Source organism: Neoarius graeffei, chromosome 2 (assembly GCF_027579695.1).
Source record: "Neoarius graeffei isolate fNeoGra1 chromosome 2, fNeoGra1.pri, whole genome shotgun sequence".
NCBI lineage: Eukaryota > Metazoa > Chordata > Actinopteri > Siluriformes > Ariidae > Neoarius > Neoarius graeffei.
In genome coordinates this window covers 120395258-120411841 of record NC_083570.1, presented here as the reverse complement: position 1 = coordinate 120411841, position 16584 = coordinate 120395258, and the positions used below count along the sequence as shown (strand labels likewise).

The 16584-nt window shown below is 40.9% G+C and overlaps 1 gene segment (V, D, J or C); it reads right to left on the bottom strand.

Moving 5' to 3' along the window:
- Positions 1-891: 891 nt before the first annotated feature.
- On the bottom strand, positions 892-1736 carry LOC132882193 (Ig kappa chain V-III region PC 7183-like). The segment is given in 2 exon segments: positions 892-1457; positions 1585-1736. Coding segments are annotated over 2 exon segments (426 nt in total).
- Positions 1737-16584: the final 14848 nt, after the last annotated feature.

Sequence of the window (16584 nt, the reverse complement as noted above, 5' to 3'; positions counted from 1 at the left end):
GCTAGTGCTTTGTAAATGAGCACATGGTGCAGCCAGTGAGATACGAAGGGATTTGTGTGAAGAGTTTTTCAGAAAAAGTTCAGCAAATCTGAATCATGTGTGAAAACAGGGGAATCGAGTTTATGGCTTTGGGAAATAGCGCTATCTTTTGGTAGCTGGGGTCATGGATTTGGATGTTTAGTTAATAGGCCCAGTTACAGTGTGTCAGCGATCCAGAAAAACTGTAAACACACGTGACATCATGTGAATAATATGTGAGAAATCAAACATAATCTGGTCATTTATATCTGGATTTCTGTTCACCTCCATGATTTATAATGATCCTCTCACTGTTCTGGAAATCTAAATCTAGAGTTAACTCATTTGAAGTCATTTTTATGAACATAACAAACACAAAATCATTTGCACTAATTGGTATTTCCAGCCCCCAGCAGGGCAGTGACCCCCAGCGGTGATGCAGGGACCCAGTATAGGATGCAAACCAATGAAAACCTGATAGTTAATGATCATGCAGCTGGAATAAAAGGGCATTTTGATGAGAGTTAAAGAGCGTTATTGTGTAATATTAGCTGCTGTGAGATCAAATCAGTGCAGAACTTTCACTTTTCTAAGCTTTGTGTTGCAACATGAAGATCAGTGAGATTTGGAGCTGATAGAGTTTTGCTCATATTCATGTGAAACGCTTGATAATCACCACCTCATTTTATTTACAATGAGATTGATTCACCCTCTGATCTCACAGAACTCCATAAAGTGACTGAATGTTTGGAGTTAACGTTCCACTCCGTGCTCGATCATGGAGCTCCATTTACAACTAAATTCTTTGTAGTTCAGCAGATAAACTCGGAATCACATCCATGAAATGTCTCAGTCAGTCTTTCGGCCTCATCACAGGACTGAGACAGCTCTGTTCTACACACACTGCTTTCTTCCCTGTACATGCGACCTCTGGGGAAAATGATTCATGAACATGCTGTTAGCTTCCACTGCTACACTGTGTGTGTGTGTGTGTGTGTGTGTGTGTGTGTGTGTGTGATTGTGCTGGATCACATCGTCCCCCTCAGCACCTGCAGTAGGTCCCAGCTGCAGCACTCACACACACCCAGGTTTTTGTACGACGCTCTAACACTGTGTGAACACCCAGCTACTACTGATCACATGGGCACTCTGACAGTAATAATCTCCAGCATCTTCAGTCTGGACTCCACTGATGGTCAGAGTGAAATCAGATCCAGATCCACTGCCACTGAAACGAGCTGGAATACCTGATTCTCTTCTGTTAGCAGCATAGATCAGGAGTTTCGGAGCTTCTCCAGCTTTCTGCTGATACCAGGACAAATAATAACCACCACTATAGTAAACAGCAGGACTGGTTTTACAGCTGATGGTGAGTGTGTCTCCTGGAGAAACAGATTTCACTGCAGGACTCTGAGTCACAGTCACCTGACCTCTGGATCCTGAAAAAAATAAGAAGAATAAATCCGTTCCCTTCATTAATAATGATGTTGAGGTTGAAGTTCATCTAGTCGGCCGACTTCCCATGGATTTGTCAGCTGAACAGTAGAAGATAAAGCATTGTGTTACCTCGAGCGCAGAGGGCCAGTGTGCAGATGAAGACGCTGATCAAACTCATGGTTGCTGTGGGTGAAGTCGCTGAGCAGCAGCTCTCAGTCATGAAGTGTTAAAGTCACAGGACTATAAACACTCGCAGAGCGCTGAAGCATGAGCTGATAATGCAAAGTGGATCCTCTCTCGATGGAAACGTGTGTGTGTGTGTGTGGTCACTGGAGTGTAACAGAGGTTTTTGTACGACGGCTTCATTAGAATGTATCACTGTGGAACACTTTCGGTGGAGGAACCAAACTCATCATCAGTAAGTTTCTCTTCTTTATTTAAAATTCTACACATTAGTGAATTTATTTTGTTATTAATTTTATTATTGAATGAACTTGAGAAAATTTGAAAATAAAAAAAATCAGTTTTGTTTATGAAGTGCAGTTTGTAAAAAATCGGCATCTGAAATATCAAAAGACATTTGTTTGTTTGTTTGTTGATGTTAATGATTACATTTGACTGTTAAAAGTGAGAGAATAAATCCAGATGTTTGTGCTGTTTAAAGTCCCCCTGAGTTCAGCGTCTGGTGTTTCATTTTCATTGAGTATCAACACCAGAATAAAGCTGATCAAAGTTCTCGTCGGTCCACGATGTAAAGAGTAACTAGTAAATGTTCTCCTGCTGCTGGAACTCATTTGTGCTGCTGCAGAGTTTCCAGTTTTGTCTCGACTGGAGTTCAGAGCATTTACAGAATCCACTCACTGAGTGTTTCAGTGCTGGAATACAGTGTGACTATTGGATGCAGTTACTGAATAGAACTGAGTGAACACTCAATCAGAAAGAAGATGGATTATGGTGTGGAGTTAAAGCTGATGGCTTCCACATGTTCTCTTTGTTTGTTAGTCGACTTGAAACCAAACGGACTGATGTTTCTCCACTGAACCTTCTCCCAACCAGAAGCCCCCCATGTGTCTCTGTTCATTTAGAGTTCGGAACTGTTTTTATGTCTATGGGTAGAGTTTATAGATGCTGCTGAAGGTCATAGAAGTTTCCAGAAGTTTCTCCTGAACTGCAGTAATGTGAGAACAGTGTGGATCACTGCACTGATTACTGAACACACATGAATGTCTCCAGTCTGGACTCTTAATCAGCAGTAATGAGTAAATGTTGTGTAAGCGTGTGTAAATGTGTGTGTTTATTGTGTGTTTGTGGTCTCCAGCCGGTCCCACGGTGAAGCCCTCCGTGTCTCTGCTCCCTCCCTCCTCTCTGCAGCTGTCTGAGGGATCGGCCTCGCTGCTCTGCCTGCTGTCTGCCTACTCTCCACAGGGGGCGCTGGTGAGCTGGACAGTGGACGGCTCAGAGGTGAAGAACGGGGTTCTGACCAGCGCAGAAGAACACAAGAAGGACGGTTACACACGCAGCAGCACCCTGACCCTCAGCAAAGCACTCTGGGAAAAGGGGGAGGAGTTTGTCTGTACGGTCTCCCATGACGGCGTCAATCATCCGGTCACGTTCAGAAAGAGCCAGTGTGAAGGCTAACAGCTCCAAGATAGAATTTAACACTCAGCTGCTTACACATCCATCTACAATAGAGTTTCAATTCTACACAATGCTGACATTTCTGTCTTTACTCTCTTCACTGTCCTGTTGCTCTTCCTGTAGTTTTGCTCTGCTGAAATAAAGCTTCATTTTGGACATTGTGTGTTCTTTTATTGGAGTTAATAGTCATTATCAGTGTGAGGAGAGAGTGTGTTTAGCTGGAGATTCAGTGCTGTGTGTTGTGCTTCAGTGAGTTTGGCTGAAGGAAGTTGAACATCTGGTGAAAGTGCTGCTCTATTCTGGGAGAAAGAGGATCACTCAGCCGTCTCCATGTAAATCTCTCTCTCACTTCACTCATCTTTCAGTTTTACTGGTTAAAACCGACTCCTTCTGTTTCGCTTTATTGAACTCAATTTGCTATCAGAACTGGACCCAAAACTCAACCTGCTCTGGTTCTAGCTACAACTCTTATTTTGTTTGATTAAGTACCGATTTTCACAAGTGTTTTAAATCTATGGGACATTCAGGTACAGATTTAAAGTCACCTAAATCGTATCCATGTGACAGTCTCCATCTTGTCTCTAGAGGTCCATTCAGATCACACACTGTCCCAGTTAAACAGGGCGTCCACACGCATCCATTACTGACCCACTTCATTTTAGCAGATGATACACAAATTAATATTTCCACTAAACCACATGTGAATCTGTTCTCTGATTGCAAGAGTTTATCAAATCAGGGTCAAATCCTGCATGAAGGAAAACATGTGAATTAAACTCCTCTTATTTTGGAGAATATTTAAACTCCACAGAGATTCCTGTGTGTATGTTTTTGTTTAGTTTGTTGGAAAATCCACATAATTTCCCCAAAAAACAGCTCACTCACACACAATGCACTCCAATGGGACGGGCACTGCTGAGCCCCTGGCTGTAGATTTTATTGCAGTTACAAAAACACAACTCAAACTTGATTCACAGACAGTGCACAACTCTGACAATCACACACTCAGATAACAACAAGGAATATTCAGGAAACGAGTCTTATCTAGGAGAAAAGAACACAATGCGCCCAAGATGGTAGCTGTGTAGATCAGACATGTTTGGTCTAACTCCATCAGGAACGCTGGAGCTCATGTGGTAATACAAGCAGCAATCTTACTTTATTATTTGGGGAAGGAAAAAACAAACGAACAAACAAACAAACAAAAACCTGATGATGAAGAAGAAATTGGAAGCTGCCTTCTTTCTGTTCTGTCCATAGCCTGAAAGAAGGGGAAAAAACAAGCTGTTGCCTCATCTATACTTACAGTGATATGCTTAAGTTTGGGCACCCCTGGTCAAAATTGATGTTACTGTGAACAGTTAAGCAAGTTGAAGATGAAATGATCTCCAAAAGGCATAAAGTTAAAGATGACTCATTCCCTTTATAGTTTAAGCAAAAACATTTTTTTTTTTTATTTTCATCTTTTGCTTCAGAGTTGGAGAGGTGTTCTTTTCCTGGAATTTGGCCCCCTTTTTTCTCCAAACATGCCTTTGCACATTGTGGCCAAAAAGTTCTATTTTGATTTCATCAGTCCACAGGACTTGTTTCCAAAATGCATCAGGCTTATTTAGATGTTCATTTGCAAACTTCAGACGCTGAATTTTGTGGCGAGGATGCAGGAACGGTTTTCTTCTGATGACTCTCCCATGAAGGTCATATTTGTTCAGATGTCACTGCATAGTAGAACAGTGCACCACCACTCCAGCGTCTGCTAAATCTTTCTGAAGGTCTTTTGCAGTCAAACAGGGGTTTTAATTTGCCTTCCTCGCAATCCAACAAGCAGTTCTTTCAGAAACTTTTCTTCATCTTCCAGACCTCACCTTGATCTCCACTGTTTCTGTTAACTGCCATTTCTTAAGAACATTACAATCTGAGGAAACAGCTACCTGAAAACATTTTGCTTTGTTCTTGTAGCCTTCTCCTACTTTGTGAGCATCAATTATTTTATTATTCAGAATGCGAGGGAGTTGCTTAGAGGAGCCCATGGCTGTTGATTTTAGCAGGGATGAGAATGGGACTTTTAAAAAAAAAAAAAAAACTCTGAAATGTCTGCCAACTTTCCCACACACACACTAATATATATGAATGTTTTCAAATTCAATGATGGTTTAAAACGTTTATAAACTTTAAGATAACAAATCCCTACAGAGATAGATATATATATATATATATATATAGCGAGCGATAATGGAGGTAACCGTAACGATATATTAGATTCCTCCTGACTCTATCTTTGACAATTTAAGTAAAACATACCTTTGTGCTTTTTTGTTTTGATGTGCTCGTGGATGTTTCTAGCTCCTCTGTTTCCATAATTGATCATATCTGAGCACAGAATACACAGAACCTTTCCCGGCACGTCCACTTTTCGGATATGTTCCGTCAGGCACGTTGTCACAGTTTGTGTCCCTATCTGCACGGTAACGCTACTATCGAGCCATGCCCATCGGAAACAGTTCTTTATCCCATTCGATTTATCGATTTCCCTGGCACGATCTTCATTTTTGCGGTCCAAAACTTTTGCCATATTGGCGAAGTAACTTTGAAAACTAACCAAAATAACTAGAACTTAAGAAGTGATCAAAACCGTGTACATGTAGCTTGTTTCTCTGCGAATTGTACAAGTGAGATGAAACTAGCGCCAAAACGTTGCCGGAAATTGTTGTGAGTTGTCGTTAGCATAAATATTGAAGAAAGCAATGACGATTTCCGTTATCACAGCTGCAACTAATTTTGCGATGAGCGTTTGCGAAAGATGCTGGCGGGCGGGCGGGCGGTCCTGACTACTTGTGCCACCACAAGCCTCCAGGGTATCTGCACATTTTTCAAGTACAAATTTAAAGACTTAAGACCTTTTCAAGACCTCTAAATGGAAAAATTAAGACTGTACCATGGCAAAGAAAATGATAAATACGACAACTTAAAACTGTTTTCTGCAATAGTTTTTTACTAACTTTAAGAAGAATGCACACAATTGGTGAACAACAGGGTGCATCAATGGCAACTGTTAGACATGCAAACAGCTGAAGCAAAGTCGTGTGTTCTGGGCTGCAGAACTACTGTAGCAGCAAGGAGAAGACTGGGGTTTACTGGAGAAACACCATGAATCATTTCAAAAACAATAAACGGCAAGTAGAACCAGCTGAACAACCTTAGCCGGCATTATTTCAATCCCCAAAGATTATCTTTGATGATGTGTGATTTTGTGTCCGACAGCAAAATCAGTGTGAGTGTGGTACAGTACACAGCTGGCTGAGGAAGTTCTCGAGTATCTTCTGCATTATAGCAGGTAACAGCGTAAACCTGTTTATGCAGTCATACAATCATCAGAACGTTACATTAAACACAGAAAAACAACTGTCACCTTTCATAACCATTATCAATATTAATCAATGTGTTGTAAAAACTAAAATAATTATCAGTGCAATTGTTATATCAATGTTCATTATTCAAAAATAATCATTAATTATTATCTATAATCCATGAATAATTGTTTGTATTACTACTACTACTAATAATAATAATAATAACTACTTTTTAATAATAATAAAAAATAAACTCAATTTTATAACATTTTAATAATCACTACTTATTAGCTATATTAATTAATAATTAATAGAGTAGCAATTATAATTCAGTATTATTAAGTACTACTTAATAAGCAGTGATTATCAAAATGTAATTTAATAATTAGTAATTATCAACTACTAAATTATACTAATAAATAAGTAGTGATTATTAAAATGCTATAAAATTGAGTTATAAGATTAGTTAAAATTATTAAAAAGTAGTAATTATTATTAGTAGTAGTAGTGATAAACAATTATTCATGGATTATAGATAATAATTTGTTTTTAATAGTGATCACTGATATAACAATTGAACTGAATAATAACATTAAAAGTATTACTAGTAGTATTATTGATTATTAGTAGTAATACAGTTATTTTATATCAATGTTCACTATTTAAAAATTATCTATAATCCATGACTGTGTTTGTATTCTACCAATTACTACTTTTTAATAATTATTTGTAATAATTTTTAATAACTTAATTTTATAACATTTAATAATCCCTAGTACTTATTAATCACTAAATCATAAGTAGTAATGATTAATAATGAATAATAATTACTATTACTACTAATTATTATTAGTGGTTGTTAATATTATTCTTATTATATTAAAAACACTGTTGTAGACGATAAGTAATAAAACTAAAAAAACTTTTTGTACAAATTATGTAAATTGTACTATATTTAGAATTATTGTATTTTCTGGAGTTCTTTTTAATTGAGTTTTGAAATAAAGGTTGTTTATAGATTTATATTAAACTTGGTACAATAAACAATGTTAATTATGTAAAAAAATTATGCTAATCATTATTATTATTATTATTTCCTATAAGCCCCATTTTCCACCTGACTCTTGTGCACATGCGCGAACCCCCCTGCGTTTCACTCCGGAGCGCTTGACCTCTAACACACGCGCACGCGCCTCGTGTCCGTGAAAAGCCAGTTTCCCAGTGGGCGTGTCCCCAGCGCTGCAGTACCGGCTTTAAACACATTTGTGCAATCCAGCGCTTTTTATCGCAAACGATTCTTCTCCTTATTTTGGGGGTATTTGTCATCCCCCAACCACTTGTCATTAAACAGACATCTTCCCATAATTATCAACGCTTTCTAGCGCCCGCGTAAGCTACCTGCGCATCTCTCACTCTTCACAACCACCACACCGCACTTCCTCCACCACACCGCACCGCACTTCCTCCACTGCACCGCACTTCCTCCACCGCACCGCACTTCCTCCACCGCACCGCACTTCCTCCACCACACCGCACCACACCTCCTCCACCACACCGCACCTCCTCCACCACACCGCACCGCACTCCGAACGTTAGTTCTTGATCTACAGAACGCACAGAACCAATGCTGCCCTCAAAAGGTACGCTGGTCACTTTTAAAATCATGGTTAAAAAAAAATACCCCAAACCGGATGGAGATATTTCACTTGTTCGGTCCAATATTAAATTTAATACCTCCCTATCGAAAATTCCAGTCATTCCAAACAATTTAAGACATTTTTAGGCCTTGAAAACCGAAAGTTGCATTTAAGACTTTTTAAGGACCCGCGGGAACCCTAGCCTCGCTCACGCCGACCCAGAAAATTCTCATCCCTGTTTTAGGGACAAGTTTGAGGAGTCAGAGAATTTATACAGCTTTGAAATCTGCATCATCTGACCTTTCCTAACGAAGAATTTGAACAAGCCACAGCTCAATAAGCTAATTAAGGTCTGGAACCGGGCGGCACGGTGGTGTAGTGGTTAGCGCTGTCGCCTCACAGTAAGAAGGTCCGGGTTCGAGCCCCGTGGCCGGCGAGGGCCTTTCTGTGTGGAGTTTGCATGTTCTCCCCGTGTCCGCGTGGGTTTCCTCCGGGTGCTCCGGTTTCCCCCACAGTCCAAAGACATGCAGGTTAGGTTAACTGGTGACTCTAAATTGAGCGTAGGTGTGAATGTGAATGGTTGTCTGTGTCTATGTGTCAGCCCTGTGATGACCTGGCGACTTGTCCAGGGTGTACCCCGCCTTTCGCCCGTAGTCAGCTGGGATAGGCTCCAGCTTGCCTGTGACCCTGTAGAAGGATAAAGCGGCTAGAGATAATGAGATGAGATGAGAGGTCTGGAACCTTGGTAAAAGTTACCTAAGAACTGAAATGTATTGGGGTGCCCAAACTTTCGCATGGTGTTCCTTTTCTTTTTTCACTCTCCAGTTGTACAAAACAAAAATAATACACAAATCTTGCAGAAAACACTGAAAAGAAATGTGTCGCCTTTACCTTTATGGCTTTCGGTGATCAGTTCATCTCCTGCTCACTTAACTATTCACAGTAACAGACATTTTCAGTAAGGGTGCCCAAACTTTTGCATGCCACTGTATTTTTCGAGGCTACATACATTATATTAGTATGAAGAACTTCAAATGTATTAAATTTATAACCAGGTTTGTGTGTTACACCTAGATAATCATTATAAATAACCGCGACGCCTCCTCCTCTGCCAGTTAGACGAGGCTGGTGTATATAACTGTATCCAGGAGGACTCGCTTCATTTAATGCTATATATTCATTTGGCTTAATCCATGTTTCAGTTAAACACAGTACATTAAACTCCTGATCAGTAATGAGTTCATTAACCATTAGCGCTTTAGATGTAAGAGATCTAATATTTAATAGCCCCACCTTTAGATCAAAGGTGCTGGCAGCAGCTGTACAGTCAGTATGATCTAATTTTATATTGATTAGGTTACTGGAACAAACTCTCTGAATATTTCTACCTTTTTGTTGAGCTCGGGGAACAGACACAGTCTCGATGTAGTGGACCCTGAGTGACGACTCTGTGCAGCTAGCAGACAGTCGGTTTAGCCTGTTCGTCTGCTCCCTGGCCTTGGCTCTGGATTGTCAGAAATTAACTAGGCCTGTTCTGAGACTATGACCTATGCTGCAGGAAATGAGAGCAGCACCTTCCCGAGTGGGATGGATACCGTCCCGCCCTAACAGGCCAGCAGTGCCCTCAAAATGTCCAGTGTTAGTCATTCATCTCTACCTGCCAGTTCACTGAGAATGTCGGGATGAAGACCTTGGCGAAATACAGCTTTCAGTGCTGGATCATTCCATCCGCTGGCTGCCACTAGCGTTCTGATGTACAGGGCATATTCAGCAACTCCTCTGGATTCCTGCGATATGGTGAGCAAACTTTCTCTGACTTCAATTCCCTCAGGTTCATGGTCAAACACTCTTGAACAATGTGAGGAAACGTTCATATGAAGTCGTATGCTCACTGCCATTTTTCTAAATGGCGCACGCTCATTGTAACACCTTGCCAGTAAGAAATGACAGAAATTTAGCAATCTTGTGTTTGTCAGAGAGATTAGGCATAGCGGAGAAGTACATGGAGCACTGAAGTAAGAATCCCTTACAGGCGATTGCATTCCCGGCATATTTTTCCAGAATGGGGAGTTGCAATGCAGGACTGGGAGAAGACTCAGGCCACGTTAGGAAGGCCTGCACCCTCACAGTTGCGAGCTGCACCATTCGAGTGTTGAGGTCTGCAAGCATCTGTTCATGTTCTCCTCGAAGTCGTCCTTGAGCATCCAATGCAGTTTGCTTCTCCTCTTCTGCTACATCCATGATAGGCGAAGTATCCTGTCAGAGTGCAGGCACTTACGGATGTATGTGCAGGGGAGAGCGGGACGCAAACTGATAAAGCCAAATCGTGAGACAGGAAGCACAGTCTGATAGCAGGCAAGGGTCAGTCGATCAGTAAACAGGGCAATAGAGGCAAGACAGGTTGAGCTTGAGCTTCTTTTAGGGATGCTCCCACTCGAACTGATTTAGCATCCTATAAGGATTGGAACTACTAGTTCTCATATTTTGACCAAGCACACACACTAAACATGACTTTCTTTTTTTCCCAAAAAATTAAATTGTTATTTCTTTTTCAATAATAAACTTACAAATATCATCATATAGTAGTAGTAGATAACTTTATTGTCCCCGAGGGGCAGCTGGGATTGCAGCACAATCACAAGGCACTTCATGACAGAACGTCAAACATATAACACAACACATAGTCCATACATCAGACACCAACAAAAATAACATAACATTCATCACACCTACAATGCACTATGCACCATTGGGTATGGCCAAACCAGCTGGACGTCTAGCTACTTCAACTGATTTAAGGCTTTTATGGCTTGTGGTAGTTTGTAGTCTGGCTAGTGCTGTCATTCTCAACGGCAATATCTCATCTCATCATCTCTAGCCGCTTTATCCTGTTCTACAGGGTCGCAGGCAAGCTGGAGCCTATCCCAGCTGATGACGGGCGAAAGGCAGGGTACACCCTGGACAAGTCGCCAGGTCATCACAGGGCTGACACAGACAACCATTCACACTCACATTCACACCAGATGAACAGGCTAAACTGACTGTCTACTAGCTGCACAGAGTCGTCATTCAGGGTCCACTACATCGAGAGACTGTGTCTGTTCCCCGAGCTCAACAAAAAAGTAGAAATATTCAGAATGTTTGTTCCAGTAACCTAATCAATATGAAATTAGATCATACTGACTGTACAGCTGCTGCCAGCACCTTTGATCTAAAGGTGGGGCTATTAAATATTAGATCTCTTACATCTAAAGCGCTAATGGTTAATGAACTCATTACTGATCAGGAGTTTAATGTACTGTGTTTAACTGAAACATGGATTAAGCCCATAGACCACGGAACGCCTTTGAACAAGGGGGGGGGGGCACAATCGCCAGAGGGTGTCACCGAAATGTTAGGTCGGACATGATGCATATAGGCTACATTATACACGGACACGCACGTAATGCTATCAGTCATGACAGCCAGCACAGAACCGCGCAGATTAAAATGCACAAGAAAAGCACCTCGGTGGTGGGCAATTCCATGTAAATGTCAACCTCACCATGCAAAAATAAAGCAACATGTAATACATCAAAACCACTCCCAGAGATATCACCTAGGCCTGTATTTTACAGATGTGAATAAGCTGAACCAATTTGTAACCAACCTAATATGTCACTGTCAGTCTTTCTTATAATGTAAACCCCAAGCTAAAATCAACTTTGATCATGTACAATTCTATATTATTGCCACAAGCCACAGAAATGTATGCTAAAATCCACAAAACAATAGTCATCCTAAATATTATTTAAGAACTTTGATAGTTTTAGCTGATATTTAGAGAATTTTTCAAAGGGTTATGGTGGTTAAATTGCTGATTTTCTAAATATATGCCATGTCTATTTCAGACGCGTCACATCCATAACGGAATTTCGTCACATCCATAACGCTGACTTTTCCTTCCGAAACTCTGCATGAAATACAAAATATTTTAAACAAAGATTTTTTAATATTCACCTTGGACCCCTCTATCAAATGGATATCTCCATTTCGACATTAGGTTTACGATTTCACAGAGTTTGATAAAAATGTACAGTCACCCAAGAAAAGTGATACTTTTTCTGTCACATCCATAACGCATCTTTTATTGGCATTTTCTGGCATGCCCTAGATGTACTATGGGAATTGTTCTTGTTCTATCACTTCTCCAGTATGGTACAGCCTTAAAATATGCAACACCTGTTTAAATACTGGGAGACAATAAAACATGCACTGGGTCATTTGTTGCCATTTTGAGTTCAAGTGTCACGTCCATAACGCTGGAATTGCTCACGTCGGTGGTAACTCAACTTAAACTGCTTGCTTGTACCAGTACTAAAGCACTATAGAGAGAAACACTGAACACAGAGAAGTGCACTCGGCGGTGCTCGGTCAGAGGAAAGTATGGGAATATGCCTGCAGTTTTGTCAGAGCTGCGTGTGTCTGCGCGCGCGAGTGCGCGTCTGTGTGTGTGTGCGCGTGCGAGTGTGTGTGTTTCCACAATATGCCAGCACATAACTGTGCAGAATAAAATGCCAAAACAGCCAACAGCACAGAAGGCTTCGATTACGTTCATTATGTCTTATATTAAATATAGTTAGTTTTTGTTTTTTTTTCTCTTTATCAGACATCTAGTTTTTGGGTTTGTTTACCTGACATGTTTCGACGTACGACTGTCGTCTTCCTCAGAGTGTCACCGGATGTTAATTGGTGACGCATCTTTTATCAGCTGATGTTTCTGAAGGCGTGGCCTTCCTGTCTGGATTGACAGGTCGGTCACGCCTTCTACTGTCTGTTGACATTTTTGGACTTAAAAATACATCACACAGAAGATGGGGACATCAAAATAAAAGTACACAGAAAACCCACACACACCGACCAATATTTAAACTGGACTTCCGAACACCCCATAATGCACAAAATATCAGTAGTCAGAACATTACATGAACGCACAGCAATAATTACAGATCCACAGGACAAAGAACAGGAGAAACAACATATACAACACGCACTGAAGGCATGTCAATATCCACAATGGGCAATATCCAAAGGGGCGGAACAGGTTAAGAACAACAAAACACAGAAGAAAGAGAAAAAACAAACCAACAAACAAGAACACAGGGGAGTAGTGACATTACCATACATCAGGGGAATAACTGAACGCATTCAAAGAGCAATGAGGAAACACAACATTAACACACCTGTCAAACCACACACAACACTCCGTCAGATCCTGGTTCATCCCAAAGACAGAATACATCCGGACAACAGATGCAACACCATATATGAGATTCCATGTCAATTATGCAATAAAACTTACATTGCGGAGACAGGAAGGAGTTTCAACACAAGAAAAAATGAACATAAGAAAGAGTGCAAAAAGGAGACAGCTACAAGACAAACCCGAACAATAAAAGAAAAGGCACAACAGGAAAATTATAAGTCAGCTATAACAGATCACTGTAAAAGGGAAAATCATATTATGGACTGGGGGAATGCCAGAGTCATCCGCACAGAAGATAACAAACATCAGCGCTGGATCAGGGAGGCCATGGAGATCCGTAAGCGAAGCCCGAGGACCATCAACCGGGATGAGGGAGCATACATGCTCTCTCACACCTGGAGTGCCATCTTGCAGGGGACAAACAGACAGTAGAAGGCGTGACCGACCTGTCAATCCAGACAGGAAGGCCACGCCTTCAGAAACATCAGCTGAAAAAAGATGCGTCACCAATTAACATCCGGTGACACTCTGAGGAAGACGACAGTCGTACGTCGAAACATGTCAGGTAAACAAACCCAAAAACTAGATGTCTGATAAAAAAGAAAAAAAAAAACTAGCACAGAAGGCTATACATAGATTAATCCATCGGTCATGACTTTAGCCCACAGCATGCCAGCACATAACTGCGCAGAATAAAATGCTAAAACAGCCAACAGTACACAACAAAAGCACCTCGGTAGTAGGCTAACTCAACTTAAACAACTTGCTTGTATCAGTACCAATGCAGTATAGAAACACTGAAAACAGAGGAAGCAGTGCACTCGGCGGTGCTAATAGAAGTAACCAATGACTTACCCTTAAAACTTCCCAAAGGCCTGCCTGCGTCTGTCATTGGCCTGCACCAACTCCTTTGCGGTGGCTGTCATGTCAGTTTGTTCCAGAATGTCACGGTGAATATGGCAGTTCATCAAGTCATTCAGTCTCTTTTGTGTCATTGTGGATCGGAGGTATGATTTCAGTCGACGAAGTGTGGAAAACGAACGCTCTGCTGATGCCGAGGGCACGAAGGCCAAAAGCCAGGGCACCGAGGCCATAAAATAAAACAATGATTTTAAGTTCATGTCTATAATGAATTTAATTTAAGGACTAATGACTCTTCTGAGGAAGATTGGAGTCCCGGTCAAAACTATCAAGCAGGTAAAGAAACATCTACAATATTATGTCTGAAGATAAGAAAATATTGAACACATCTAAACTTATCAATCCATCACTCACTTCAAAAATTGTAAAACTTATTAAACCTATATCCTCCCGTAATTTTTGTTCAGTTGACACCGAATGTGCAAGAGCATCTTCAGACTGTACTACTACGCAGATTTTTGATTAATCAAAACTGAGCCTGGAGTTCATCAGAATGTTTGACTGTAAATGGAACATATACTAGCATGCAGGCTACTGATTAACCCATAAGAGCCCAGACCCATTTCTCAATCAAGGAAAATTATTGAGGAAATAAAATGAACTAAATAGACGACAAAGAAAACATTTCTGACCTTTTATTTTTTAAAATAGCACTTTCATGTCTCAAGATCTGAAATATTAAATTGCAGATTTGCAGAACACTGCAACACTATTACACTGTTAACCCCAAAGTTCATTCTGTGCAAACAGTTTGAGTAAATTCCACTTTTAAAGATGAGTTTTATTGCATTACTTAAACAGTGTGAGTATATGAAGAGTATGTGAGACAGTTACTCATTTCTGTAATTTAAACAAACTTAAACTATCCTGTTTTACCTCAGGCCACAGTGCTGCCCTGCTGTGATTGGCTCAAAACTCAAGACAAGTTGAGTTGGCGGCTCCAGAGGAAGTTGCGCCATTTTCTAATTTACACAGAGCAAAATTGACAGCAAGCTAATTAGCATGTTAGCGGCTACAGTCGGTTCTCGGCACGTTAAAAGTGGGTCAACGCTGTAACGACATAACGCTACTGTACAAGCAATGCTTATTTAACGGTAACAAACTTAAGCCCTATATGTTGAAACTCCTCTCTTATTCGCTCGTTAATTTATCACACAGTCTTACCTCAGTCAACTTCTTCCCTCCTTCTGTGGAAATTCAACGTCTCAGACGCGGACACAAGTGGGCGGGAATGCGTTTGATTAAGTCTCCTGATTGGCTGGTGATAGATTGGTGGGCGGGGGATGCGTTTGATTAAGTCTCCTGATTGGCTGGTGGTGATAGATTGGTGTTATTATAGCGCGTCAGAGCGGTTCATGCCAGGCTCGAGTCCGCTCAACGTCAAAAAATATTGGTTTAGCCTATTTTTTAAATAATTTTCAAAAAGTTACCCGGACCACGGCCCCCCTGGCCCGGGCGGTTCCGTGGTCTATGATTAAGCCAAATGAATATATAGCATTAAATGAAGCGAGTCCTCCTGGATACAGTTATATACACCAGCCTCGTCTAACTGGCAGAGGAGCCCGGGCGCAGATAGAGGGGGGGACGTGGGGGGATTCGTCCCACCCAGATTTAAATTCACCTCGTTCGGTCCCCCCCACTTATAGGGAGGAAAAAATGTCTATGCTGTCATTCTTTGCATAAGGCAAACCTCACGGAAAAATCAAAAGACTAATGACCATTCGGTTTATTGAGGTGCACAGCACCCACGTGCAATGAACCGGTGCTGCAGGTGCTCTAGCCCCGCCCCTTTTCTGTTTGCTGTCCAAAGTGCCCTTTTCATAGGGACTGTTTTGTTGTTTTGGGTTTTTTTTAATATTTGTAAAAGATAAGTTAGCTCCAACATCAATATTCTCAACAATTTGACAATAATATATGAAATTATAGATTTATAAAATAACGTTTTTCTCTGTATCAATCCGTGACGTCATGCATTCAGTGCGCCTCTGTGCAGAAAGCGCATGCAGGCGGTTGGCAGTGGGAGACAGTGCGAGGAACGGCATGGTGAGGTCACACTGAAAGTCTCCTTTCATTTCTTATCTGAACATGCAATATTGTGCAGCTTAGAACACAACAGTAAATGCGTAGGGTTGTTTATGATTTAATGAAGCCGCCTAGGCTATATTTAAACCGTTTGCTCCATCCATTTCATTAACGTGGCAGATTCGGAAACTTTAGTTTGAACGACGGCGTTAATAACATATTCTAGCAGCTTCGAAAACTTAAGGCTGAATGACGACGTCCACAACATATTCTATCAAGACTATTATGTTATAGTAGCTTAGGTTAGTTGAGTTAAAAC